The 27,382-nt window shown below is 38.9% G+C and overlaps 1 protein-coding gene across 1 annotated transcript; it reads right to left on the bottom strand.

The window, feature by feature from the left end:
- Positions 1-1,659: 1,659 nt before the first annotated feature.
- SYT8 (synaptotagmin 8) lies at positions 1,660-27,164 on the bottom strand. Its single transcript, XM_060754926.2, has 9 exons — positions 26,984-27,164; positions 19,119-19,247; positions 12,766-12,926; positions 11,068-11,163; positions 9,728-9,895; positions 8,650-8,817; positions 5,367-5,484; positions 4,338-4,471; positions 1,660-2,630 (listed from the first exon to the last, which is right to left on the bottom strand). The coding sequence occupies exons 2-9, from the start codon at positions 19,228-19,230 to the stop codon at positions 2,397-2,399; spliced, it is 1,191 nt and encodes a 396-aa protein (XP_060610909.2). The 5' UTR covers positions 19,231-19,247; positions 26,984-27,164; the 3' UTR covers positions 1,660-2,396.
- Between the last annotated feature and the right edge of the window lie 218 nt (positions 27,165-27,382).

Raw genomic sequence — 27,382 nt, 5'->3', positions numbered from 1 at the left:
ATAATCCTTACTTCACTTAATTGTCCTTTTCATTGGAGAGTGTATTACACAACTCCAGAAATTTCTGTCCAAAGGTATGTATATGCAGTGTTTTATGAATAATAATATAATCTATAAGTTTCTAGAGAATATAACACATTTTATGTTGTCCTTGTTAATGTATTAAATGGAGGAAGGCCAACTCTGTTACTGTCAAGGTGCACCAAGCTTTTTAAAACAAAGCAAGTTACCATCTGTCAGAATCTCACAAGATCACCATAAATCACAGTGGACATGACAGCAAAAAAAAATAAAAAATAGCACAATATATTTCAAAATAATTTAGTGGGTCTGATCTGCTTGGGACTGACAACTAGTTTTAGGCTTGAGAAACTATAGGTGAATGGTAGAGCACTTGTATGAAAGGCAGAAGTTCTCAGAACTCATAAGGCGGTTTAATAAATAGTTACAGTTTTAAGCATGCATACACCTTGCTCCTCCAAGTAGTTAATTGCCATTATAGTATAACTGCTGTTTCTCTAAAGTAACTCAACAAATAAAGTAACTTTTTGTTTATTAGTAACATCAAGATGTTTCAAGTTTCTGGCCTGAGGTATAAAACCATTCCTCTTAATCCTAAATGTTGCTTCAAAATCCACAGTAGTGCACAAGACCCAGTGTGTGTGTGTGTGTGTGTGTGCGCGCGCATTCAAGTTGCCTGACCCAGTGCATTTTACAGAGTTTTCTGAGACACAGAATACTGAGAGGTGGCTTCTCCAGTTCCTTCTTCTGAAATATAGCACTTGGTATTCCTTGGTGACCACTCATCCCAGTCTTAACCGGAACTGACCCTTCTTAGCTTCTAAGAGCAGACACAGTCTAGTGCCTTTAAGGTATTTGGGTTCACTCAAAATATAATACCAGGCAACAGGCCTGTAGCCAGGATTTTGATTTGGGAGGTGCTGAGTTTGATTCGGGAGGGGCTGAGGATCTACCCTAGCAAACCTTTTGTATCATTATCTCAATACCCCCATGCATATGGGATATATTGAGCATGGTGATCAGATCATGATATGAATAAACAAAACAGCTTAAATAATATACCAGTAAGGCCTTCTCACGGACCACTCTGAGAATTTCGGGGGTTGGTTGTCTGGGAGGCTACATGCCTCCCAGACAACCATTGAACAATGTGCAATATGGATTTGTTTGCATTCTATTTTGTTTTACTAAAATTAGTAAAACTGAGTGGGCAATAACGTGCTACTTTATTACTATTTCTATATGTCATTTTCATGCATAAGGGAAAGTTATGATCAGCCCAAGCACTTAGAACCATCTCCTGGAACAAAGAGACAAAAACTAAAGCACAAAAGGCCCTTCCAGACAGGCCCTATATCCCAGGATCTGATCCCAGGCTTTCTGCTTTAAACTGGATTAAGTGAGTCCACACTGCCAGATAATCTGGGATAAACAGAAAACCTGGGATCAGATCCTGGGATACAGGGCCTATCTGTAAGGGCCCAAAGCTGAAAGACAGCATGTTTCCTTTAATCCCTGGAGTACAATTTGTTTGTTTCACATGCATATACTCAGTAATGCTTATCTAATTTTCTCTTAGTTCAATTTTAAAACTACCAAAAAGTGATATGCAAAAAAGGATTTATTTGTTTCCTTTTATTGAAAAAAATACTTATCTATTTATTTATTTATTTGCTTTATTTCTACACCACTCCATCTCACCCTGAGGGGGACTTGGAATGGCTTCCAATTATGGCAAACATTCAATGCTGCAAATATACAAAGATCAAGCAAAACTTACACAATGAACCATTAAAATCAATTAACCTATATATACAAATTTAAAACCAATTAAAACATGTAAAACATATAAAATATAGCACCCGAATTGTCAGCCAGATTACTTCTTATATGGGATCCCATATAGGTTGAACTGCAACATTTTAAAAAATAATTAGCAAAGACAATGAGCATTGTTTGTAATTACATTTCTTTCCAGGTTCATCTCTTCCCCTTGAGTCTGGTGGGAATATGTGGTCCACACAAGTCCATATATTGCCCTAATGTTAACACATTAACTCCAAGCTTGCACGGTATCTGGTATATGAGTGTCTGCCTCTTGTGTATAGCCCTTCTCTATTGTGGTGAAAAGATAGATTCATTGCAACATTTTACATGGTGAATTCTGGCACATTTGAGTTTGCAAAATAACTGCTTTTTTCTGGCCTGGGACTCAAATTAACTCATCTTTCTCAGAATGTAGTATGTTTAGCTCTAATTGATCCTGTTGTCATAAAGTGATGCATAGCAGATGTTCCTTCATACAAAAAATAAAGTGCACTAATGTCGAGCAAAGTGGAACAGGGACAAGTCTTTTTATTTGGCTTTGGGTTTTCTTAGCTGCCAGGTAGTGGCAGTTTGAAGCGTGTCTTCAGCCCCAAGGTTTTGTCAATATCTTCCACTGGCTGCAAGGTGTGCCACTGTGCCACAGGCCTGCGGGCATTGGCCAACATGTCTGACCAGTGGCGCAGCTGGTTGCCTGTTGCTCGGCAGCCGAGGAACAGTTTTCCAATCTGATCATCCTTGGTCATTTTGTCAGCATCCCAGATGGAAATCACCAGGTCAATGTTCTAGAAAGAAGGCACAAAGAAGTGGCATAGAAATGAGATGCAAAATACAAAAGACCAGGAAGGAGTTGAAGTTCAAAAAAAGATGTTTTTACAGATCAGGTATTATATGTTGCAAGTATAACCCTTTCCCACAAAATTGGTTGTCTAAAATGGCATTCTTGAGAAGCAGTTTGGGGGATGAGGGTTCATTCAGTATATACTGAAACATTTCCTGAATGGCAACAGGCTGGACTGAATGGTCCTTGTGGTTTCCTCCAACTCTATAATTCCATTATTTAATAACCGTCATCATATTGCTACAAAGCATGTAGCCCTCCAGATGTTGTTGAACTGCATCTCCCATAATTTCTCACTGGCAGTGATGGGAAAGGCTGCAATTGCCCACTTCTGATTGATATAATATACAGTACAGTCTTGCTTATCCAATATAACGGGCCGGCAGAACATGGAATAAGCAAAAATGTTGGATAATATGGAGAGATTAAGGAAATTACATTATGATTTTACAAATTAAGCACCAAAACATCATGTTTTACAACAAATCAAGAGAAAAAGCAGTTCAGTACATGGTAACATTATGTAATAATTACTGTATTTATGAATTTAGCACCAAAACATCACAATGTTTTGAAGCAGCAGTGGATCTGGGCAGGAGGCAGATTGCATTGGATAATACAGAACATTGGATGAGTGAATGTTGGATAAGCGAGACACTACTATAATGTGCATGTTTAGTAGTCATCTGTATTAATGGGTTCTAACTCCTATAAGCCCTAGGCAAAAGTGGCAGTGATGAGGTATTATGAGAGCTGCAGTTCAACATGTCTGGAGGACTGTAATTGTCTATTCTGGTTGATGCCAATCTCACACATAAATAAATGCATTCATTCACAGATATGTATACATATACTGGTTGGGGCAGAACAGCAGCTCTGCTACATCTTATACTATGTTTTGAAAATGGTTTAACTGTTTATATGTAAGTTGAATTTGTTCCTTAAACTTCAAACTTTGATACTACAGAATACATGATCACAACCAATTCATTTTCATTTGTATTGTGAGCCATTTTGGGTCTCATTTTGAGAGAAAGATAGGACATACTCAAACAAACACATAAACAAACTGTTAGCCCCCATCTCATCCAGACAAAAACACAGAAGTAAAAACTCTTGAAGCAGGCTTTTCCTCTCGCAATTGCAGGTCTTTAAGCTGATAGCAATGTCTACTAGGTGAATCTCATGGTTTTCAGAAACATGAGTGGTTGGTGCCACGTCTGCTGTTCGGACTTTTTAAAATATATATATATTGTCTCCATTTTTAAATGTACAAAATGTGGCAAATGTGCAAGAAGAAAAGGCAGAGCAAATATAAATGCAGGAGCAAATGCATTTCTAAGCATTTGAGGTAAGCTAAGAAGGATGAATAGAATGGGATGTACTGATGTCAACTACGTAGAAATCCAAGAGCATCATCCTGCTGACCATGCCATCATACTTATCATTTTTCAAAGTTACCTTCAAAGTTTCTCCACACAAGTATAGTTCACTATAAACAGAATAGTCCTTGTTAGCAGGACTGAGCTCTGCAGAAGATTCCCCTACTATGAAGTCAAACATTCTCAGACCTAGAAAACTCCATGATAGAGTCATCTTAGGGTTGCTAGAAGTTGGATACAAGTATCCACCATCGATGTAGAAGACATACCTGGATCAGATGAAAAGGCACATCAAAAATAAATGCTTCGTTGAAGTAGGGACTTAAAGTATTTTTCTTTACACTTGTCTTCTTTTTCTTCCACTTCTTTTTGTTCAAAATAAGTTGCACTTTGACATAGGGATCTGGGTTATTTGGAAGAAGAGCCAGAAATATTTAAATGTAAAATGGAATGGTCCTATTGTTCACTAAATCTCCCACTGTAAGTTCTTTTTAATGTAAGCTAATTTGTAATGCCACCCCATCCACCCCCGTCAAACACCAAGTTTGATACGAGATTTCTTTTGGATGTTCAAGACAAATCTTAGTTTCAAATGCATGGATGGGCAATGTGAAGATCTATAGACTACAGGCCCCACAATCCCCAGCCAGGGAAGCCAATAGTCAAGGTTAACAGGAATTATTCCCAAAGAAAATCTGAGTCCTAACTACACTACACAATTATAATGGTATGATTCCAAATGCTGCTCTGAGATCTTTGGAAGCAAATAAGATCAGTCCCGACAAAACCAAACATCCTTACAGTTTACTTAATTCCCCTTTTCTAGGATGAATGGAGAGATAGGGCGCGATACAAATAAAGTATATCATCATCATCATCATCATCATCATCTGCCCCAAACCATTGTAATATAAAAGTGACTTGAGGTGTTACTTTTAGGACAACAACTTTAAAAATCTTTCCAATCAACATCCTGCTGACTTTGTGAGTTGCAGTCCAAAATGTAACAAATTTTTAGGATGTGGCTATAAATACTGGTAGTCATAAACAAACATATTATCTTTCATGACAGATTGGATACCCTTGCAATTCTTATAACAGGGGCCTAAGATATGTTTTCTTTTTCTTTTTCTCAAAGGTGGTTAGAAGTCAAATCAAGACAACTCATATAATGTTGCATTTGGTGGAGAAGGGTTCTCAGCTTCTACACACCTATTGAACAAGTTACATTAATGTTCTTTGTCTGTGCCATATTATTTCATTCTGTGCCATCAGCTTCAACATGCCTTTCCTATTACCTGACAATCCATTTGGATCCATCCGCTTGAGCTTTTTCGCCTCTAAGATGACCACAGTTAATTTGCCGGTACTGGGAATGTAACGGAGTGAAATGCAAATCTCTCCCAGATGCTCTTGCTATTATTTAAGAAAAAAGAAAGAAAGAAGTGAGAAGGATGAGTCCTGTTCCTCAAAAAAAAAAAAAAAAAAAAAACTGCCAAGAGGAGGGGATCCAAAAGACCTAAGTGCCCAAGGCTGCATTGGAACCATTCTCTTTATCCCAGAAATCTTTCTTCTCATCTGAAAATAATTGGAGAGGGGTTGGGAGATTGCAGCAGTAAAAGAAAGAAAGCCACATACACAGAAGTGCTCCTCTCTCGTATCAGTTTAATGGTGGTGAAAGATGGCAGTCTCTCTCTTTAGGGGAGATAATAGAATGTGTTGACGACACTGTCCAATGCTTAAAGGTGTGAAAAGAGACCAGAAAGAAGTTTGATCAAATTTCCAGATTTTAAAACCAATGCAGGAATGGGTGCTCCTGTTTCAACAAGAGCAATGATAACCTTCCCCCTCTATCATTTCAACCAAACTCCCCTCTCATAAAGCTGATATCAGCCCTCCTGGAAGGAAAATGCAGGAAGCATGCAAGTATGTTGACTGCAACAGTAAGACTAACTACAGCCTATGGAGATGATTTTAATTTAACGCAGGAAAATGTTATGGGGAACAGTTTTTGTGCTCTTCTCACAACATTGCTGTTCCATTCTAAATGAAGACCTGTTTAATTGTTTTATTTTAAATTCATGCAAACATATGGGGAGATCAGGTCTTCATAATTCTCTGAGAGCCTTTAACAAACAATGCATCTACTTTAAAGTCAGGCACAAATGCAGAGCTTGGAAACTTTTTTTCACTTCAGTTCCCATAATCCCCTGCCAGAACACCAAAAAAAAAAAAAAAACTTCTCCAAGCTCTGTACAAATCTGTAATGTGTTCATCTACAGGACAAATAAAATTTTCTGAAATGATTTAATGATTATTTGAACATGATTCAGTCACCTTTCTTGTCTCCCATTTTTTTCATGTTTCAGGCAAGCTGGCTGCCTTCCCCAGATACAAGAGCTTAGGTAGGTGGGTAAACAGGCAGGCAGGCAGGCAGGCAGGCAGGCAGGCAGATGAAGAAATTTGTAGATTTATTGGACTGGATTTTTCTTTTATTGCATAAAACCTTAAAGCACCACTTCATTGAGAAGAAAGATTTGCGATCTCCCTGGCATCAACCAATCAATTCTGTTCAGAGACAGCTTGTGCTAAAAGACATATAAAATGAATGTTCCCTGAGCTTAAATGTGAAAAAATGGAGGCTTCCAGACATACAAAGGGAAATCATTTTGTTTTTAATATAGCTGGAGGTCTTTTATTGCCAGATCATTGCCAGATACTGCCCCCTAGGGGAGCTCAACTTCTGCAATAGTAATATGCCAGTAATAAGTCAGTAGTGTTCCCTCACTACTTCATGGTTTGCTTTTCGCGAACTCGCTGTTTCATGGTTTTTTGCCTCCCAGTTTATGAATGGTTGCCATTGCCCAGAGCAGCATTCTGATCCTGCCTCCTGGCAATGATGGAGTGTGGAAGGGAGTTTCACCCTCCCCCTTGGGAGAGAGGTAGCCAATCAAGAGAGATTGCAAAGCAAAGCAGAGATAGCTAGCCAAAAAAAAAAGTGTGCAGTGCCTTTAAATCTCTCCCTGCTTCTGCCTCACCCTCAGAACTTGATATACATATATAGCATCCTTATTTCGTGGATTTTCACTTTTCCCGGGTGGTCCTGGAACATAACACCTATGATAAGTGAGGGAACACTTAGTACCATATTTACTCAAGTATAATATGCCATCTAATGTAATGCACACCTCAATTTTGAAAGTGTACATTACAAAAAAGGATTTTCTGTTGAATGTAGTGCACCCAGTTTTTTAGGTTTATATGTAAACAGGATTCCACACACCTTCACCAGCCTTGCATGTTTCCCAGCTGGCCTCATTCATGAGGCCTTCTAAACGGGGGTGGGTGGGAGGGGGGGTTAATGGCCTCATGGATGAGGCCAGTTGGGAAGTGCCCACTTCCTTCTGTCTCGCTCTCTTTGCTGCCTGCATCCCTGAGACAATGGTGCAGGCAAGGTTACATCAGGGAGGCAGACAGTAGAACATTCGATAGGCAAGGGAAAGCCATGGCTCTCCATCAGACCAAGCTACCAGGCTGCTGGCCAAGGTCAGGAGGTGAGGCAGTTGCTGAGCGAGTGACTACTCCAATGGGAGAGAAGAAGGAGGTGACAGCAACGGCCGCAAGATATCTGCACCAGGCTACGTTCTCGGACTGCCAGGTGAGTGACTGACTGGACATGAGAGGGAGGAGAAGGAGGTGATGGCAGCAGCATCAAGGCGGGATGCTGGAAGACCAGGGTAAAAATCCCTGTCCAGCCATGGAACCCACTGGACAAGTCACAAACTCTCAGCCTTAAAGGAAGATGATGTGAAGGTCCCTTCATTAGACCGCTGTGGTTGCGTTCTGAGCATTTTGTTCTGAAAGGGCCTTTCATTACCCTATTTAATGGCCCAACTTTGACCTTTAAAGCCATCATGACCTAGAACCAAATTCTTTGAAATATCACTTGTCTGCATATGTACCTAAGTGTGTGCTTTAAGGCCCACATCCAATGGTCCCAAGTGGAGTAATCCCAATGGAACACACCTAAGAGTTGAATCACTGAGAATGTCTAGGATTACAACCTAGTATGCAGTAGTCATTGATGTGCAATTGTAGGTTGGCTCATAAATCTCTTTGATGTTTTGTACATATATCTTGATGGGGATGTAGTGTGATGAGGATTTACTCTAACTGGAATTAGTAATTGCATTTAGGTCTAAGATTTTCATCAAAGGACCTCATTTTAAGGAAAGGCAAGTGACCAGGAAACTGGTACAACAGAGCTACACATTTAGGCTTGAAACTCACAGGGCAGAATTTAATAATGCCTTTTCTGTTGGGATGGCTGGTTTTGAGGTTTTAATTAAATCATTTCCATTTGATTGATGTTTAATTAATTTTCTCTCATCTTGATTTTGTTTAGGAAAAGGTCATTTCCCCTATTTGAAATTATAATGACGTAAGGATAAAAACAATACAAATGGACTGAATTATACAGGAGTCGATATTTAATGGGTATAATGGTGAAATCCCCAGATGCTGCTAAATGTGTCACTATATTATGAGATGATTTGCTCCCCACCTCTCCCAGTTACAAACCTCAATCTTGCTCGCTGCTGTGAGCTCGTGCCATTGCTCCATGACATGCTGCAGGTCCACATCGCCAAGAGGCAAGCGCATCTCACCAATGATGTCATGCTTCGAAAAGCGGTTGAAATCATACACCTGCATCACCAGTGTGTTTTCAGCTACATCTCCCTGAGGTATCTGGAGAGAAGGAGAAAGCAGCCTGATTTCCATATTTCTGTAGCAGGATCCAATGATGGCCATTTCACTGTGGTGGTGAATCTACTCTAGGGTTCAGGCTGAATATTACAAGAAGTAACCAAGGTACTTAACCTATCTTTTGGGGATTACAGTTCAGCAATTTGGGCAGATCCTTTATTTCTGGATGAATATCCTTCTGAAGTTACATAACTGATGAAATCACTTCCCTGACTATACAAGATGCAAGTCTTCCCATCATAAGGATATATAGTTTGTCTGATTGAATTGGACCCAAGGTCCATCTTGCTGGTTTTTCTCCTTCCCTTTCCCTTCCTCTTTCTTTCTTTCTTTCTTTCTTTCTTTCTTTGTCACCTAGCTGACTAGGACTCAAGGCAGCTAACATATGATAGTTAAAATCTAACAATACATTTAAAAACACATTAACACATTTCATCTAACTGTAACTAATTATTTTTGAAGGATACAAAAGTTTAAAATGTAAACAAATATTTATTATTATTATTCTCACATGGTCAGAATTTATAATAATGATACCCACCATGTCTTGAGCATTAAGGATTATGTAGCTGTATGAACATTTCACAGAACATATTCATCAGAACAGACCATTTTGATTACATAATGACAAATGAACCCCATATTCCAATCCCATATTCCACCTAATATGGAAGTTGCCCAATTGATTTCAATAGCTTATCAAAATTAGATTCATCATAGCAATTATTTGGCCATTTGAATAGACATAATCTTGCGGGAGTCAATTAAACAACAATGTTCACTGGGTAGTTTTGAAGATTTCACCCAAAGATCTTTCTGTGTTTCCAATATGATGCAGTCAGATATACTTGTTGTAACATTGAACTCAGCAGAAGTAAAACAATCCACTCACATGAAAAACGAAGCTCTCATTGAAAACTGGGTTGAGTGTCTTACGGTAAACCTTGGTCTCATATTTCTTCCTTGTATCAGATGTCAGGTAGACAATCACATAAGGGTCAGAGGTACCTCCACTGTCCATGGCCTTCAGATCTGCTGCCTGCTTTACACCAACCTTCATCTGAAAGAGAATCAGTGCCAAAAATATTAACATTATTAGGCAGAAATGCACATTTGGATACTCTCAGATACTACAGAAAATAGCTATAAACAGAGTGGAAAAATGAATGAGCAAAAGCAGGTAGCTTAAAAAAAACAATTTCAAGTTACAAAGCATGGGAAGGAATCAGATGTATGACTACAAAAGTTAGGCATATATTTCAATCAATCACTAAATTTATACCCCACTTTTTTCATACAACTGGGATTCAAAGTAGGTTGCATTTTTAAAAAATGCAAATAAAGACACAGATAGCTAAAACATACATAAATAAGTTTAAAATGTTTTAAACCAACTGTAAATTAACCATTTCAAGTTTATACTAAAAAATATTACAGCCTTTTAACACAGAAAGTCCTGGAAATGTGAAATAGTTGGCTCCCAGATACATGCTAAAACATAAAGGTTTCCATCTGTTTGTGAGACAGTAATGGAACTAAAAATCAATACAGCTAAGAGTTAGGTGGAAGATAATGGAAAGCCAATAGGTAGTGATTCCAATGGCTTCCCTGTCAGTAAGGTGACAAGTATTCCCAAGATCTTAGGGTACATCTACCCCGCAAAATTAATTCAGTTTGACACCACTTTAACAATCTGGGTCTAATGCTATGGAATTATGGAAACTCTAGTTTTACAAGGTCTTTGGTCTTCTCTGCTAAAGGGTGCTGGTGCCTTACCAAACTTCCAGGATACTCTAGCACTGAATCAGAACAAAGTACAATAATTCCACAGAGTTGATGCACCCTTGATCCAAATTTGAACTGATCTATTCAGGTTGGTGAATATCACCTGAAGACAAAATTTAGTACTTTGGACAGCTTCTTTAAAATGTGATCAAAAACCAAAAGTGGATTTACTACTGACATAATGTGGATGCTGCTGCCACCCTTGTCAACAGGAAAGATACTGCAGGGACTGTTAGAACTTGGAAATATTACCTTTCAAAAAATCTCAACTCCCTAGAATTCTGGGCGGAAAATTAAAAAGGAATGTTTTGACGCACTATGGATTAATAATTAAGTAGAGTGGCTATATCAAAACAAAGGATCTGAAAGAGTGGGAGGAAAAAAAGTTCTGTTTGATAATTTAAAAAGGAATACACGTATTTCACCTTACGGTTAGTGAATCAATACCTCTTGGCTACGGAAATCGTATTCCAGGGAATATTGCAGCCGTCCTCGTTTTTCTTCTTCATTTCCACACTCAATGTCTTCCAAATCAGGCTGGACCTAGAGCAAGAGAATAGCATCCTCTTATTACAATAAAGTTAAATCTCAGTAATTAAAACAGAAGAGGGAGCTTGCTCATTGCATTACAACTCTGTCAGATTGACAGATTGCTTGCTCTTGGAAGCCGAATACCAGCTGAAAGTCTCTAACAGGTTTGTCAGGGGCAGTAAGCACACTTCAAGTGAGATATTAACAAGGAGCCATTTGTGAACTAAGCAGGGGAAATCATAGCTGTACAGGATGCCATCAATGAACACCAAAAGCAAAAGTAAAGGAATGGACATGAAAAAATTGGGTTATATCCCAAAGCAAGCTCCAATAAAATGTCTCGATTTCTCTTTCCCAGATTAGATTGGTCTGATATAGAAAAGTGCTCTATGGTAAGATTCTGACCATACATTTGTGCTGGAGATCACTAGAAAGAATACTTCCAGTTAAAGTTGGCCATAGAGTCCCACTGGAGGACCTAGAGATTCCTTGAAAAGTGTTCTATCAAGAAGCAAAGTGTTTTTAATTGTTTTTGTTATTATTCAAATGTGACTGACATCAACAAGGGAGAGGGGATTTTCAGTGGCCGCCCTAATTCTATGAAACACCCTCCCAAAAGAAATTAAAACAGTTCCCTCCCTTTTTTCCCTTGAAGAACCAATTTAAAACTTTCCTGTTTAGACAGGCCTTTAGTGAAGGAAACTAAGCTGGAGTTATAAGAAAAACCATAATGTTTATGGACTGGAACAAAGTGCAGTATGATCTGACATGATGCCACAAGAATGTGAATGTATATTATTGTTGTTTTAAATTGTTATTTTATGGTCTTTTATACTTATTATCAATGTATTTGGATTGTTGTTTACATGATTTTAATATGTTGTAATCCACTTTGGGTCCATATGGGAGAAAAGCAGGATATAAATAAACATTTATTATTATTTATTATTATAAGAGGCCATTGTATTGGCAATTTAGCAACAGATATTTGAAATTCTTCTGTCTAATGAGCTACACTGAAATTCCTTAGGATGTAACCATGGTTGTTTGAAGGTGAATTTCTAGTTCTATTACTATGGAGTGTGAAAGGGCCCCAGGTCTTGGAAAATGTCTCACTCTCTTACAGATATCTTTACTTTGGTGCATAGCATATCCCTCTAAGGCACAATCCTGCTGCTCCGGAAAAAGACTGTTTATACTCTCATAAACATGGCACTGGAATCCAAGCAGTAGTTAAGGTTTGATCATTCCCAGTGATCACAACTTGTCAGACGGTTGTTGATTAGTTTCAGTGACTTTTACTTCCTTATTTTTGTCAGAAGGAGGAAGCATTAGAAATTCAGCCAAGTCAGCTACCAATCTCAGGCTTTGCTGAGACCAGCTAGATTGCCCTACAAAGGTGTCTTCCTGCCCCATTCTACTGATAGATCCATACAACTTCATTCTGTTAACTCTCATCAGACTGTGATGAAAACATTCAGGAGGAACTACTGAGAATTTACTGAATTTTTTTCACTTTGTGAAATCTCATTTCAAGTTTTGCCTCAACATTCACCATGTTTTTTATTCTTGCTCTTGTTTTACTATAGAGAAGAGAACAGTGAGAAAACATACCAGACTTTTTATAGTGGAAGAACCATTGATGCTAGTCATGTCGATTTTTGCCTTCTTCTTGCGTTTCTTCCTGCAGCAACAGCACTTGATGATGCAGATGAGGAGGAGGAGGAGGACCAGACCCACTGCAATCACAATGGCTATGAGAGCCCATCTTGGCACTGTTCAAGAACCAAAGGAGATACAGTGTTCATTCTTAGTCTTTATATAAACAGCTTCGCTCAAAGCCAGTCAACACCCACTGGGATTTCTGGCATCACCTTCAAGCACCAGGAAGTACCATTTAAAAATTCTAGACAGAAATGTCAAAAATTAAGCACCATTGTTCTGTTGGTACTTTCAGAGCTTGAAAGTAACAATGGTATAATTACATTAAACAATGCCTGTGGTTTTATTGGCTACTGTGTACGGGCAAAATGAGAGCAGAAGCTGGGCAAAAGGGTAAAATAGTCATATAATATAATAATGGTGAGATGGCAGTGAAATATGTTGCTTTTATGTTTATAGGGGGCTGGCCTCACTGGTGGGTGGGAGGAAAGAAGGGAAGAGAAATGACTACATAATGAATTAGTTTTTGAGCCTATAACTATCGTGTTAAATAAGTATTTGAGCCTTGTACTCAAACTGTAAGTCATTACATTTCTTTTTAAAAGCACTGGGTGCTTTCCATACAGTTTTTATTTCAGTCACATGATACATTACTAGTATCACCATCAAAGCTAGGAAATGTTACACCCCTGGACTATATTTCCATTGGCCATGCTGGTTGAAGACTTCTGGCAGTTCTAGACCCCCAAAGTATTTTCCCCTAAGCTCTACCACACTTGAATGTGCCTATCACAGCACTTTCAGAAGTAACCAGTGGCATTCTACTTTATGGTATATGTATTTCCAACCAATTATCACAATGACTTCCACCAGGTGGCAGAGTTAGTCACTGGGTCAGTTCCCTTTTTCCTTGACGGATATCTGTTTGAGGGAATGTTGGAAGGCACATCTGTGTAAAACATGTAAAATGAACAGCCAAACAATATTTTCTCTTGCCTTACATTACCAGAGACAATTTGTAAAACAATAAATGAGAAACTGGAAACACACTGGTGGCCATACTTTGTTGCCGATGGCCATAGATTTCTGGGGAAAGCATTACTATGCCCCTTTCTTGTTTTCAAAATGCACCTAGGTTCTTTTTATAGGCAAAAGTCTGCTTCACAATTATCCTTACACATCCGTTATAGTTATTCCATCATAGTCTTTATGGCTGGGCTGGTCAGAGTAATGCAGCCTGAGCATGCCTAGATTCTTTTTCAGCCTTTAGCCCATACAAACTGCACAAATTATTCTGTCATTGTGCGCAACAACAAAGAAAAGCAGCAAATTGATCAAAACCCCTGGACAATGGCAGACTGGGTCTAAAACAACTGGAGACAAAAGTGGCCCACTCACAATTAAAGATCATTAACATTTTTAACATATTATAAAATGTGTAAAGAGGGCTACTTGCTATTGGGAAAACTGATACTCTGCCCAGCTCCTGAATTTCTTGAAATGATAAAAAAATAACTCAAGAAAACTTTGGCTGACTCCCATGCATTTTGAGGAAATGTTTAGGATTTTTTTCTCCCATGTGCACAAGTTTTCTTTTTTTTTTAAGTGTCCATGGAATACATGTTGGGCCCTCTTCTTTTCACAGACCCCACTGTCAAAATTGCTGTTGCACTGCCACATTTTGGTGACACGGCAGCAACCAAAGAGGAGGAGGAAGAAGGCATTTCTTTAAAAACAAGGTATAAAAAGAGCACATGCCTTGATTTGAGGCAGAATTGTGCTCCTTGGAAGTAACTGTTCTGCAACTAAAATCTGGGCCTGTGGTTTGGCCCCCATTATGTGGCACTTTCTTGATGCTGTCTACTCCAAGACCAAGTTTAAAATAATGAATTATATATTTTAAAAAGGAACCTTCTGTGGTGTTGTTAACAGAATTTTCTTATGGCAAGAGATCCTGGCCACAACTGCATCCCAAAGAGTATATGAGTGATATTTCAATAATAAACATTTTTAAATTTGGGTTGTTGTAGGTTTTTCCGGGCTATATGGCCATGTTCTGGAGGCAATTTTTCTCCTGACGTTTCGCCTGCATCTATGGCAAGCGTCTGAGACCTCACTACCTCTGAGGATGCTTGCCATAGATGTCAGGAGAAAAATTGCCTCCAGAACATGGCCATGTAGCCCGGAAAAACCTACAACAACCCAGTGATCCCGACCATGAAAGCCTTCGACAATACATTTTTAAATTTGTAGGCTCACTTGAATGCTTGGAAATGCTTGTTCTCAATGACATTTGGGGAGGAAGTAATGAAGATTTTGCTAGGCTTGCATTTGGACATTTAGAAAGGAAGACAAAAATAGACTTTAAAGTAGCCGCAAGGAGAATGTATTCATGCAAATATAAGGATAGGACTTTCTGAGATACTAATTTCACACTGAGTTATGGGTAGTGGGAGATTTTCTTTTGTTGCTTTCTTTTACATTCTGTGTGTCATTTACACACTTAATAAAAAATTAAATGAAAAAAGAAACAGTCTTCAATGCAAGGCAGCAGGAATGCCTTTGCATTTTCAATACACATTGAGTGGATAGGTTTGAGACAAGCAGATACTGCTACACACAGACACTCCATATACTCCAACAATTCAGCAATGGAACATACTAGGCTTGTTTGATTTAAAAAATGGTTCAAAACTCGCTTCGGATGTAGGGGGTGCTAGTGGTTCGATTTGGAATTGAATTCCAATTTTTTTTCAAAAAGAATTGGAACTTCCCAAAATTTCTGAAACTTTGGAATACTTCATTAATGGCAGACATGCATGTGCAGGAGGAAAAAATGCAGAGAAGGCTATACACTTGCTGGATGGCCTGTCGCCTTCTCCTCCTCCTCCTCCTCCTCCTCCTCATTAACAGTCGAGGCAGGCCTGGAGTGGAAGAGCCCCTCAGTCAGGCTGAAGCCCCTCCGGAGTTGCTTTGCTTGGCTCCCACTGCTGAGCTTCAGCCTGATGAGGGGCTCTTCCACTCCAGGCCTGCCTCGACTGTCAATGAAACCCTGCAAAATGAGCCCACATGGGGACAGGCTTCTCCCCTTGTGATCCACCTTAAAGCTAGCCCCATTCGACCCCCCCCCCCCAAAAGTTTTCCCAATTGGGTTTTCTAGGATATCTAGGCAGGTGTCACAGGAAAATGAGGGTTGAGGAACTGAACATGGAAAAAGCCAAGATCTAGGCAGAAGCTGAAGTGCTATATTTTTGGACTACAATTCCCAGAATCATCCAGGCAGTGTGGTCACAAAGTATAATGTTTTTAGGATCCAAATCTGAGTAGCTGAATATAATGGCAATGAATACACAGGCATAGTCAGGGAGCTCAGGAGGCACATGGCTCACACTACATAAGGAGAAAAAAAGGGGCAGGTTTACAATGGCTGAATGGAGAGGATGAATGGAGAAGAAAGCCTGTGGGTTATGTATCACAAGGGCAGCAGGGCAAGTGGTGCAGGCCACAGCATACAAGAAGAAAAGGAGTGTAACATTATGAGGGTGAGAGGTGAGAAGAATGGCTATTTGAAAAGAAAAGTGACCAGTGAGAATAGTCAAATGCAAGAACCATGGGGATGCATTGTGATCATGCAAAATGAAAAGGGCAAGGGAGAGGAACTGATGCACGTGACGGAGTGCAAGAAGCACAGAAGGGTGTGAGGTGAAATGAGAGAGGGAAGGGGCTAGGAACAAAAGGGGCTACGGTGCAAGGAACAAAAAAGAGGTAGCCATGAGGAGAAACAATATTCAAGGGGAGGAAGTTGTGGTGTCATAAAATGAGGAACCACGAGCATGAGGTAGGCCGTTCTGCAGCGACACAAGGAGAGGGAGTGAAAGTTGGGTACTTGCTCCGTGGTGCTGAATCAGGTTTGACATGGCTAAGAGGGAGGGATACCCCACAGAGGTAATTCAGGGTGTCCCTGTCAGGCTACAAAGCAGAATGGGCTCAGTTCTGACCTACTTTATGTGCCAGTGTAGAACTGCCCTATGCTACACATGCATAAAACATGAGAAATGTGATTAACTCTCCAATGTAGATTCTATCAGGGAAACAAAACAACAGCTATTAGGATGAGAATGTAGAAAGAATATATGTCAAAGAGATATTTAAGAAGGGTGAAGTGGAGGAGACACACCTGTTAAGAGGGATTAGCATTTGCTTTAATCTTTTTCTTACGCAAGAAATAATTTTCAATGTTTTCATAGAATAGCTATGTTAATCTTTTGCACTGAAATCAGCACTGTCAAGATATCTATGCCCTGAGTCCCCTCGAGGAGATAGGGTGGAATATAAATAAAGTCATACTACTACTACTACTACTACTACTACTACTATATGTTTACCCAACTGTATCCAGCCTTACAGGCCTAAGCTTATTTGATGTAAAATGTCTACAGCCAACCTCATGTGTGGCCTCAGTTGGCAGATTCTTACAACATTGTTAGATGGAAGGGTGTATGTAAGATCAGATGGAATGGAAATGTAAAAAATAAAAAGACCTGCCATTCCCTAAATTGTCATTAACAAGCAAAAATTAAATGCGAACATGGACATCTTAGCATCAATAAGTGGCTTATCATGGATATTATGATAAAAAATCACTTAGGTCAAATAAAGTTAAACTAAACTTCCTTCTATGTTATTGAATGCCTTCAACTTATGGAAACTCTTATCACTGAATTTTCTTGACAAGATTTCATAGAATTGTAGAATCATAGAGTTGGAAGAGATCTTGTGGGCCATTCAGTCCAACCTCCTGCCAAGAAGCAGGAAATTTGTTCAGAAGGTGTTTGTCTTTGCGAGAGAGAGTGACTTGTCCTAAGTCACCCTAGTTGTAATTAAATATTTAGCCTCTGAAAAAAATCACACCATGTTTTTCTCCTTCAAATTACCATTGATGGTTTTTTTTACTTTCCACAGCTCCTGCCCTTTGAATAAGATTTACTCTTACGTGGCATTTTAATGGATCTGTTTTAGCTTGCCATGAGAAACTGGTAATTCAAAATAGTGATCCGATGCGAATACTACTGGAAATGCCAGTGCATTATATTGTTTTTCTTTTATATGTGCTGCATTAAGAATGTATATGCATCCTTTATGTGGCTCCCTCCTCCCTATTAATCTGTATAGCCACTCTGAAAGATGTGATTGCTAGGAGGCAAAGGTGGCCTCGGCCTTACTTGGGCCTTAACCAGGCAGAAATCTGAACTTAGATTTTCTTTTTTCCAAATCCAGCATTATAAATACTATTATATTCTGGTTTTCTTAGATCAGTTGTAACGACAAAAATGGTATGAAAGCTGAAACATCATGGAAGTAGAAATGCATCAGTTAATAAGCTGAGCTTGCATAGTCAGAATGCAAATCAGAGTAAGTTGAATAATTAGAATAATTGCCAATTAGATGCCTGGATTTGAGAAAGTAGGCAAAAGTAAGCCTTCAACTATGTTTAGACTCTAATAATACATATATGAGGACCTTTGGATTCTTTATTAGCACTTTATACAGATCGAATATTGCTGTTTTATCTACAGCAATTGTGTATTTTATTGTTTTTAACCAGAGGGTACTGTGAATTTATGATGTTGTGTTGATTGTTTATTGTCTACTTGTTGTATTTTGCATGTCACACCTTGAGTGTTTTGTGAGCTGCTTCGAGTCCCTCTAGGAGATGGTGGTGGGAAAGATTATTATTATTACATCATCATCATCATCATCATCATCATCATCACTATTGGCTGTGGCAACCCTTTCTGTATAGAGTAGCAAAGCTCGCCCAAACCAGCCAACCTTACTCTCCATGGCACCAAATAAGCCAGAAATGCCAGGCTCTGAAGGTCTATTGGCCCACAGGGCAAGACAGGAAACAACAGCAACATGCCTCTTGCCCAAGTCAATAGATGGCCAATGATTTCATGATAGGAATCAAACCATGTATTGGAATGTTTGGAACAAGAAAACCATCTAAATTCAAGGTACACCTTACCCTTAATTGCCCTTCATGTTAAGAACAATGTGATTTAGGAGTCTGTGAAAAGAACTACTGTGTACATTTAGGCTCTCTACAGAGCTTTATGTACAGAAAGTGGGCTTCAGTGATCTCTTTGGTGGAGTCTTTCAAAAATGCCTCTGCCTATGCTGAACCTATGCATTGTGTAAACACACAAAAACGATCAGAAAGAACAAAATCAAAATTTGGGACTTTTCAACCAGGCTGAAGTTTTCTTTTTGAACCCATCCCATCACCCTTTGAATTTACTCACGTGGAATTTTGTCAATAAGGCTTTCAATGAAGCTTGGCTGGGCCGGAGTTATTGTAGAGTTACTGGGGCTGCTGGGAGCAACCGTGATGCCAGAGGTCGTTCCATTAGCCATGGCTCCAGAAAGGTGAGCTGGAAAATATTAAGAATGGATTAGTTGTGATTATCACCAACCCTGCCAACTCTATGCCATTCATTTCCCTCACATGTGAGAGAGAAACCTTATTATTGCTGTAACTATGCGGATCTTCGTTGCCAGTGTGATGTCTACTCTTCACTAATTTATTGAGATTGGTAATTGCTGTCCTCCCAAGAAGTAAGCATCTCCTGATTTCCTGGCTGAAGTCTGCAGCTGCAGTAATCTTTGCACCTAGAAATACAAAGTCTGTCATGGCCTCCACGTTTTCTCCCTCTATTTCCCAGTTGTCAGTCATTCTTGTTGCCATAATCTTGGTTTTTTTTAATGTTTAGATGCAACCCAGCTTTTGTGCTTTTTTCTTTCACCTTGATTAGAAGGCTCCTCAGCTCCTCCTCGCTTTTGGCCATCAAAGTAGTGTCATCTGCATATCTAAGGTTGTTAATGTTTCTTCCAGCAATTTTAACCCAGCCTTGCATTCATCAAGCCCCGCACATTGCATGATGTGTTCTGCATACAAGTTGAATAGGTTGGGTGAGAGTATACAACCCTGCCGTACGCCTTTCCCAATCTTGAATCATTCTGTTGTTCCATGGTCAATTCTTACTGTTGCTACATGGTCCTTATACAGATTCCTCAGGAGAGAGGCAAGGTGATTTGGTATGCCCATACCACCAAGAACTTTCCACAATTTATTATGATCCACACAGTCAAAGGCTTTAGAATAGTCAATAAAACAGAAATTAAATCCCTAATAGGGCAGAAAAAGAAAATAGATGAGACGGGTAACATTATCTTCAGAGAAAAGAAAGTCTATCTCCTTTTCCATGTATTCCTACACATTTTTAATCAGAACAAGGTGTGAGGATTAGCCACCTCCCTGGGAACACACTCACGTAAGAGCCACACCAAATCAATGTGGTGGATGCAACACTTATTTATCTTGGCTCCCACCCTACATCCACTTATCCTGAGAGTTAACATGTTTGAATTTAATCAAGAAATGCAGCTGTAAGTGACAATATGTGATTTCCTTGATAAAAAGAGCCTCTTCAACTTCTTTTCCAAGAGATAAGGTTTAAAACACTTATAAACATGGATAAAAAGCAATGAGCATCAACTTTTGATTAATGCACAATTAAATGCCTTTTAAAAATCTTTATAACTTTAGTGGAGCAACAACAACAACAACAAAAACAACTCCCACCCCTCCTAGTTCATTTATAACATTCCACAACCTAATGGAAATTCCTAGGAGATGCTTGATTAAGAACTGGACAGAACAGAAGTGCTTAGCATCTTTCTTGTTGGCATGCGGCTGGTGGTTCCCATGCCAGTCTGATAATGAACTGATTTCAGGGTTTTGCCAGCTTAAAGGTATTGAACCAATCTAAAATAGAGTTCAATATCTGGGAGAGATCCCTTAAAGCCTGGGTCAAAGCCTGGAGTGAATTCACCACTCCACAAAAATGGGATCAAAGCGTCACCACATGCAGTTATTAAGACATAGAAGCCATCCTGGGTTTAAATACTGACAAGCCTAACCCAGCAGCAAGAAAGATCCTATGAACCCACAGTTACAAAACAAGCCCATCAACACCAGCAATATCATAAACTTAGCAGACTGTAGATTTTCTATATAGGACCTGAATTAGTAAAATCTTATGTATTTTGTTGCAGTATTAGACACCTTGAAACTCAACAGGTGCCTACCGAGCTAGAACAGAGAAAGGAGTGAGGCCAAGAAGCCAAGAAAATCAAGCACTGTATAGTGTTAAGGAGTATTGGACTAGAACTAGACAACTCTTGGTTCAGATCCTTACTCAGACATGAATCTCACTGAGCCTATTAGCAGTGGCCCTTCCAAATGTCCACTACTCGTTTTCTCCTTCTGAAATGTTCTGATTTCTGCTAATCATGCTGCTTTCTTTCTCCTGACTGATGAATACCAGCCTATCATTAGTCAACATGGAATGCAATCTCAATCAGACATCTGTGTGGTAGTCCCCAGTTTATCAGTCATGGAACCACTGCCAGATTTAGTTTCCTGGAGGAAAGAGCACTCTTGTTATAAACCTGCATTGTTATTATAAACCTGGCCTTATTTGCAAGTTTACTATCAAGAGTCTGTTAAAATGTTGATTACTACCTTTTCCTTATTTTAAGGAATAGTAAAGGCACCAGTAAAGTTTCCAATATCCTGTCTGATTAGTACTTGGGAGACCAACAAATACCGGGTGCTGTACGCTATATTTCAGAGGATGGAATTGGCAAAATTAATGGGGTTGCCATAAGTCAACAACCAACTTGAAAACACATACATACTTGTTGAAAAGAAATGCTGTAATTTAACACTAAACAAAGAACTAATCCTTCAACAGAGAAACTGAAATCTGGCTTCAAACAGACAGACTCTTAAATCCCAGAAACAGATTCCCCGATAACAACTTAGACAGTCCCCTGGTTTGCCAATGATTTTATAATTTGAGGAACAGTTTCTCATTTCCTGTCTTTTTCTCTAGTACCATTTCAATTTGTAGGATGTACAGAAACTTACAAGCACATTCTCAATGGCGGCTTTCAAGATGTGGAACTCCCTTCCAAAAGAGGGAAGATTGCACTACTCTCTGGGGACCTTCTACTTAAGAAAAGATTCAATAAATTTGTATTTGTATGTTTCCTATACGTCTTCTCTGTTGTGGTTGTAAATTATTTTTAAACCAATTGTTGTCTCAATACTATTATGAGTTTGTATTACAATACTAAACTCTTCTATCTTTTTTGTAATATTAGTTGCATCCAGCTTTTAGTCATGCTGTGATATCACCCTGAGCCCCAATCCTGGAGAAAGACAGAGCAAATCAGCATCATTAACAATGACAACGACAACAACAACAACAACAACAAAATATAGAGCTATGCATACACACATGCTTATGGCAAAATCAACTAATGTAGTATACCGTAACAATAAAGTATTTAATGTTGAGGTTCTAGCACATCTCATACCAAAAAAAGTTTCCATTTTCGGTTCTATTTTCTGCTGCCCCGTTCAATTTTCCAGGAAATTTCCAAAACCGGGAGTTTTGCCAAATTTTCACCAAATTTCAACAAATTCTGAATCACCAAATGGAATTCTGCACATCCCTAATACATAACTCTTAAATTACTATATTTCACAAAATCTAGGGCATTATCAATTGTAAGATGCTGGAAAACCTCGCACCTGATGCTTTTGCTGCCTCCACAACTCCTGCTCTTTTTGTTCCACCATTGGCTTCCTTCTCGCTCTCTCAACAGCAACTCCTGATCCTAGGATGCTCATGATTCTAAGATGTACCACTTTTTTTGAACCTCAGTGTTGTGGATAAATGCATATTAGAATGGGTGAAATATAGTAAATTGTAGTGTTTGGCTACTCCGACCTTTCTTGCTTAATGAGATGTGACTTTAACTGTTGAAGCTCAGGGTTTTCTACTGTGATATTTCACTTACTAGACTATATCAAATGTCAGCAGGTGCATATCTGATGATAATTGGTTGTAAATCCATGAAAATGCTCATTCACCCTTCATTTATTAATTGCATTCAACTAATTAAACACTACTTAAATATTTATCAGGTGCTGTGCCAGATCAGAAATGAATATGCCATCTGTTAAATGAGATGTTATTAAACAGATGTAATTCTTATTCCTTGTCTGTCTTTACTTTTAAGAAGAGGCGAGAAAACACATGATTCCAATGGGCATTGTGGGCTGAGGGACAGTTTTCTACTATTGGGACCCTCCAGGACTTGCGCATAAAAACAAAACTTGGTTCAGAAAAATTTGGTGGAGGGTATTATTAAATAGTGAAGGAAGTCTTTGGCCCTTATGTAAAGATGAAATGCTATTCATTGCAGATTCCTGAATTTATCCCTTTTGTTGGACTCAGAAAAGATTTGAAGAATTGGGAGAAGTAAAGCATAGACCATATATAACTCCAATGCCAGACTTTGCCCCTCCTGCATTAGCTGGAGAAAAAACATATGTGCTATTACTTCACATCACACTGCATAGCTTAGCAATTGGAAAAGCAGAATCACATGAAGGTGTGGCAGTTCCTTCTGAAAGGCACAAGAAAAACTTAAACAGTTAATGTCAGAACAGTGTACAATTGCACTGGCATCCAACCAGTACATGACAATGCAGACTTGTATGACTGACTCCTCAATAGAACTACAAAGCTAAAACTTGTACAGCTAAAAGCAAATATGACCTGTGAGGTAAGTCACATAACAACGGTACATTTTAAATTAGAAGAAACCGGCAACATCTGACAAAACCTGATGAGAAAGAAAAACATAATCTTGATATGCATAAATAAAGTTTTCATCTTATTTAATTTATTCTACTTTAGAGTTCAGGTTTTCAATCAGTCCCTAAATTCCCTATTGCTGGAAATTGCTGAGATTTTTTGGCAGCCTATATATAGAGAGGGGGGGGGGGCATCATAGGATTGGAAAGGTCCACAGGGGCCATCTAGTCCAACTCCTGCCATGTAGGAAAACACAAATAAAGCACCCCCAAAAGATGCCCATCCAACTTCTGCTTAAAGACCTCCAATGATAGGGAGCCCATCCTCTGTAGCAATTACTGTCTAACCAGCCTTAGAGTAAAATAGTTCTTTCTAATGCTTAGGCAATATCACTTTTCTTGCCATTTGAATCTATTGATTTGTGTTCTAGTCTCTGGAGCAGCAAAAAGCAAGCCTGCTCCATTTTCAAAATGAGAATCCTTCAGATATTTAAAAATAGCTATCATGTTACCTCACAGCCCTTTCTTCTCCAAATTAAGCATACACAGCTCCCTTAGCCATTACTTATAGGACTTAGTTTCCAGATCTCTAATCAACTTGGTCACCTTTCCCTGAACCCATTCCAGCTTGTCCATGCCCTTATTGAAAAGTGGTGCCCAGAGTGGACACAGTGCCCCAAGTGAGGTCTGGTCAAAGCAGAACAGAGTAGCACCATTGCTTCCCACAGTCTAACACTGCATTCCTGAAATGGCAGTCCAGAATTGTATTGTATTGATTGGTGTATCACACTGTGGATTCCTATTTAGCTCGTGGTCTTTTTGCATGTACTACTTTCAAGCCAAGTGTCATTCATCCTATTTGTGCAATTTATTTTTCCTTACCTTTTCCCTGTTGAAATTCAATTTTGGTCAATCTGTCAGGGTCTCTTTGAATTTTGATTCTCTATAGTATTAAGTACCCTCCCTTCCAATCTGGTGTCAATCAGCTGTGCCACCGGGATTGTGGTGCAGCTGGCTGAGTGTCAGCTGCATTAAGATCACTCTGACCAAAAGGTCATGAATTCGAAGCCAGCCCGGGCTGGAGTGGGTGTCCAGCCATTGTGTAGCCCGTTGTCGACCTTTGCAACCCGAAAGACAGTTGCATCTGTCAAGTAGGAAAATAAGGTACCACCTTGTGTGGGAGGCTAAATTTAACTAATTTATGAGACCATAAAGAAAAAAGACTCTGGGGAATGTGGAATGCGGAAGAACTTCATCGGTGTCGTTGATGGACGATGAAAAGCAGCAGCTCCCCTGGCGGCCAGAAAAAAGAAAAGCTAAATAGCCTCGGTGTATTTGTCTGTTAAACGTTGTTTGTCAAACTGCCATTGAATGTTTGCCATATATGTGTTACTGTAATCCGCCCTGAGTCCCCTGCGGGGTGAGAAGGGCGGAATATAAGAACTGTAAATAAATAAATAAATAAATAAATAAATTTGCAAGCTTGATGAGCCTACCTTCTATCACTGGTGAAGTATAGATTAGACATGATTACAGTTAGATGGATCTTTCATTGGTAGACGGATTGAACTCAGGAAGTGGTTTTACCAATGGTCTCTCTTCAACCTAGAGAGACATGACAAGTAGGATACCTCAGGGTTCTGTCCTGTGCCTGGTGTCATTTATAAACATCACATAAGCCATTTATAAAGGCTTCATTTGTGTCTATTAAATCAGATTTGCCTTTCTGTGTTAAGAGGCAATGTTCTACCCTTTACTCCTTTGAGTTGCTATCTTTTTGAGATGCACTGCTCTGAAATTCCTGCTATCTGGTTTTCTACAGAGCTGTAATTTATATGTATGTGATTCCATCTGACTAATTATATGACACTCCACCTGGTTTACTATACTTGCTGCATAAGTTAATACATGCACAATTTGAGTGTTTATGCCTTACGTAAAATGATTAATTGTATTTTCCTCTACTTTCTAACAGCATCTGAAAAAGGAAGACTATACAAATATTTCCTGGCCAAATCCAATTTTGAAAGATCTTTTTCTTTATACATCCCAAGACTCTTTATCATTCCATCTAAAACAGATAAATGAAGTGGACTGTGAAAACCGCTGCCACATGTTTCTCCTGCAATCATGCAGAAAGAACCTGGATCTCAAGGAAAGTTACCTTTTCTGTCACTAATAGAGTTTATATAAAATGCATGGAATTTATGACTCTTTGTTTACAAGTTTCTATATAGCAAAAAAAGGGGTATCCTTCTGGACCATCTTAGCTGCAACAAAAAAATGTAAGTCAAAACATAGGCCTGTGAATCTAGCATCACAATTTTTCCTATAATTTTTAACACCTTTGTCTGATGAAGGAGCCAGCAGAGCGTCAAAAGCTTGCACGATGTATTTCATGGTTTTTAGTTTGCCCAATAAAGGTATGACTTTTCTATGGATTTAGAATTTGCTGTAGAATAAAACCCCCTTATCCATGGACTCAACATCCTATGGTTTTACTTACCCACAATCCAAAAACAATTGCCCCACTTTGTGCTGGTCAGTGACCATAATAAAGTTTTGTATTATATTGTGTTGTGTTGAATTGTATTCCCCCATATAAATACTTGTGGGCCTTTCTAGGTCCTCTGCTGTGATTCCATAGTATGCTCCAAGACAAAATATAAGATTTGCCATTACCCACTTTCAGGTATCTACTGGGAGAGATCTTGAAATGTATCTTGGGGATATGGGGACTGAACTGTATATCACAGCAGCTGTGTGTATGAAAAATATGCCAAAGGAAGGAGGAACTACCAGGTTCACAAATTTAGCTGTCTTACAAATTTAGCAGCTCTTTATATAGCAGACAGTAATTTTTAAAAGAATCATTCATTTGACCAAGTCATCAAATAATAAGCAAGTGCATAGAGCTCATTAAAAAATAATTAACATTTCAAAACAGAGGCAATGCTAATTCAGACTTTATGGAAAACAGGATAGAGGTACATATGAGGGTTGTTTCAAATCATCTGAATATATTGCTTTCTTAACTTAGTTTATTTATTTATAGCCTTCCATTCCCCCAGCCTTGGCTATCAAAGCAGCTTAGAAAAATGAAAACACATGCAGCCAAAAGTTCTCATCATGCAAAAGTTAAAACAGTGTGATGCAAAGAAACTAAAAGCATGCCCATTTTGAAAGAGAAATCCAACAGATAGAAAGAGTACGACACATTTATGAAAACCCTTTCCTCAAGATCAATCTGTCTTTAAAGCCAGTGTTAATATATTTTGTTCCCTCCACTTCCATATTTATATATTTGGCTTTTTAAAAGATAATTTGCAACATTTGAAAGTAATATGTAATAGCTTCTATAACAACTAACAAGATTAAACAAGTGCCTTTAAAAAAAATTGAAGTGCCATTTGAACTGTCAGCAAGACCACTTACTTATTTAGGTTTCTTTTGTCACATCTCTCAGCAGAATCCTTCTTGATTCTGAATTATTCCACTTCCCTGAGTGGAGTACATCATAGCTTAGTCTGCTGACCCTAAACCAACACGCTGAATCTAATCCCCTGCGGCAAGAATTGGCTGCCTTTTTCTTGTAAAGCACATACTAAACCGGAAATTCTTCTTTGTGAGCTGAGAAACCAGATTGAAGGGAATAGCCCCACCTCAGTTCTTACGTTATGTACCTTTACACACAGACCCACACCAATCAACTCTGTAGACACTCCCAATGTGATGTGGCTTGCAGAACCCGGTGAGAAAGTTAATGGACATCAGAAATGCCTCAGAAACTTAACCTGTCAGTGGATGTTTGCATTCAGTTCATTGCAGTCCAAT

The sequence above is a fragment of the Anolis sagrei genome, chromosome 1 (genome assembly GCF_037176765.1).
Source record: "Anolis sagrei isolate rAnoSag1 chromosome 1, rAnoSag1.mat, whole genome shotgun sequence".
Classification (NCBI taxonomy): Eukaryota; Metazoa; Chordata; class Lepidosauria; order Squamata; family Dactyloidae; genus Anolis; species Anolis sagrei.
This window is presented reverse-complemented; position numbering and strand designations above follow the sequence as displayed.

Coding starts and splice junctions, on each gene's coding strand:
- SYT8 (XM_060754926.2), bottom strand. CDS start 19,230: ATGGCTAATGGAACGACCTCTGGCATCACGGTTGCTCCCAGCAGCCCC. Junction 11,164..12,765: donor CTTCCACTATAAAAAGTCTG/GTATGTTTTCTC, acceptor CTCTTGCTCTAG/GTCCAGCCTGATTTGGAAGA. Junction 8,818..9,727: donor ATGAGAGCTTCGTTTTTCAT/GTGAGTGGATTG, acceptor CCTTCTCTCCAG/ATACCTCAGGGAGATGTAGC.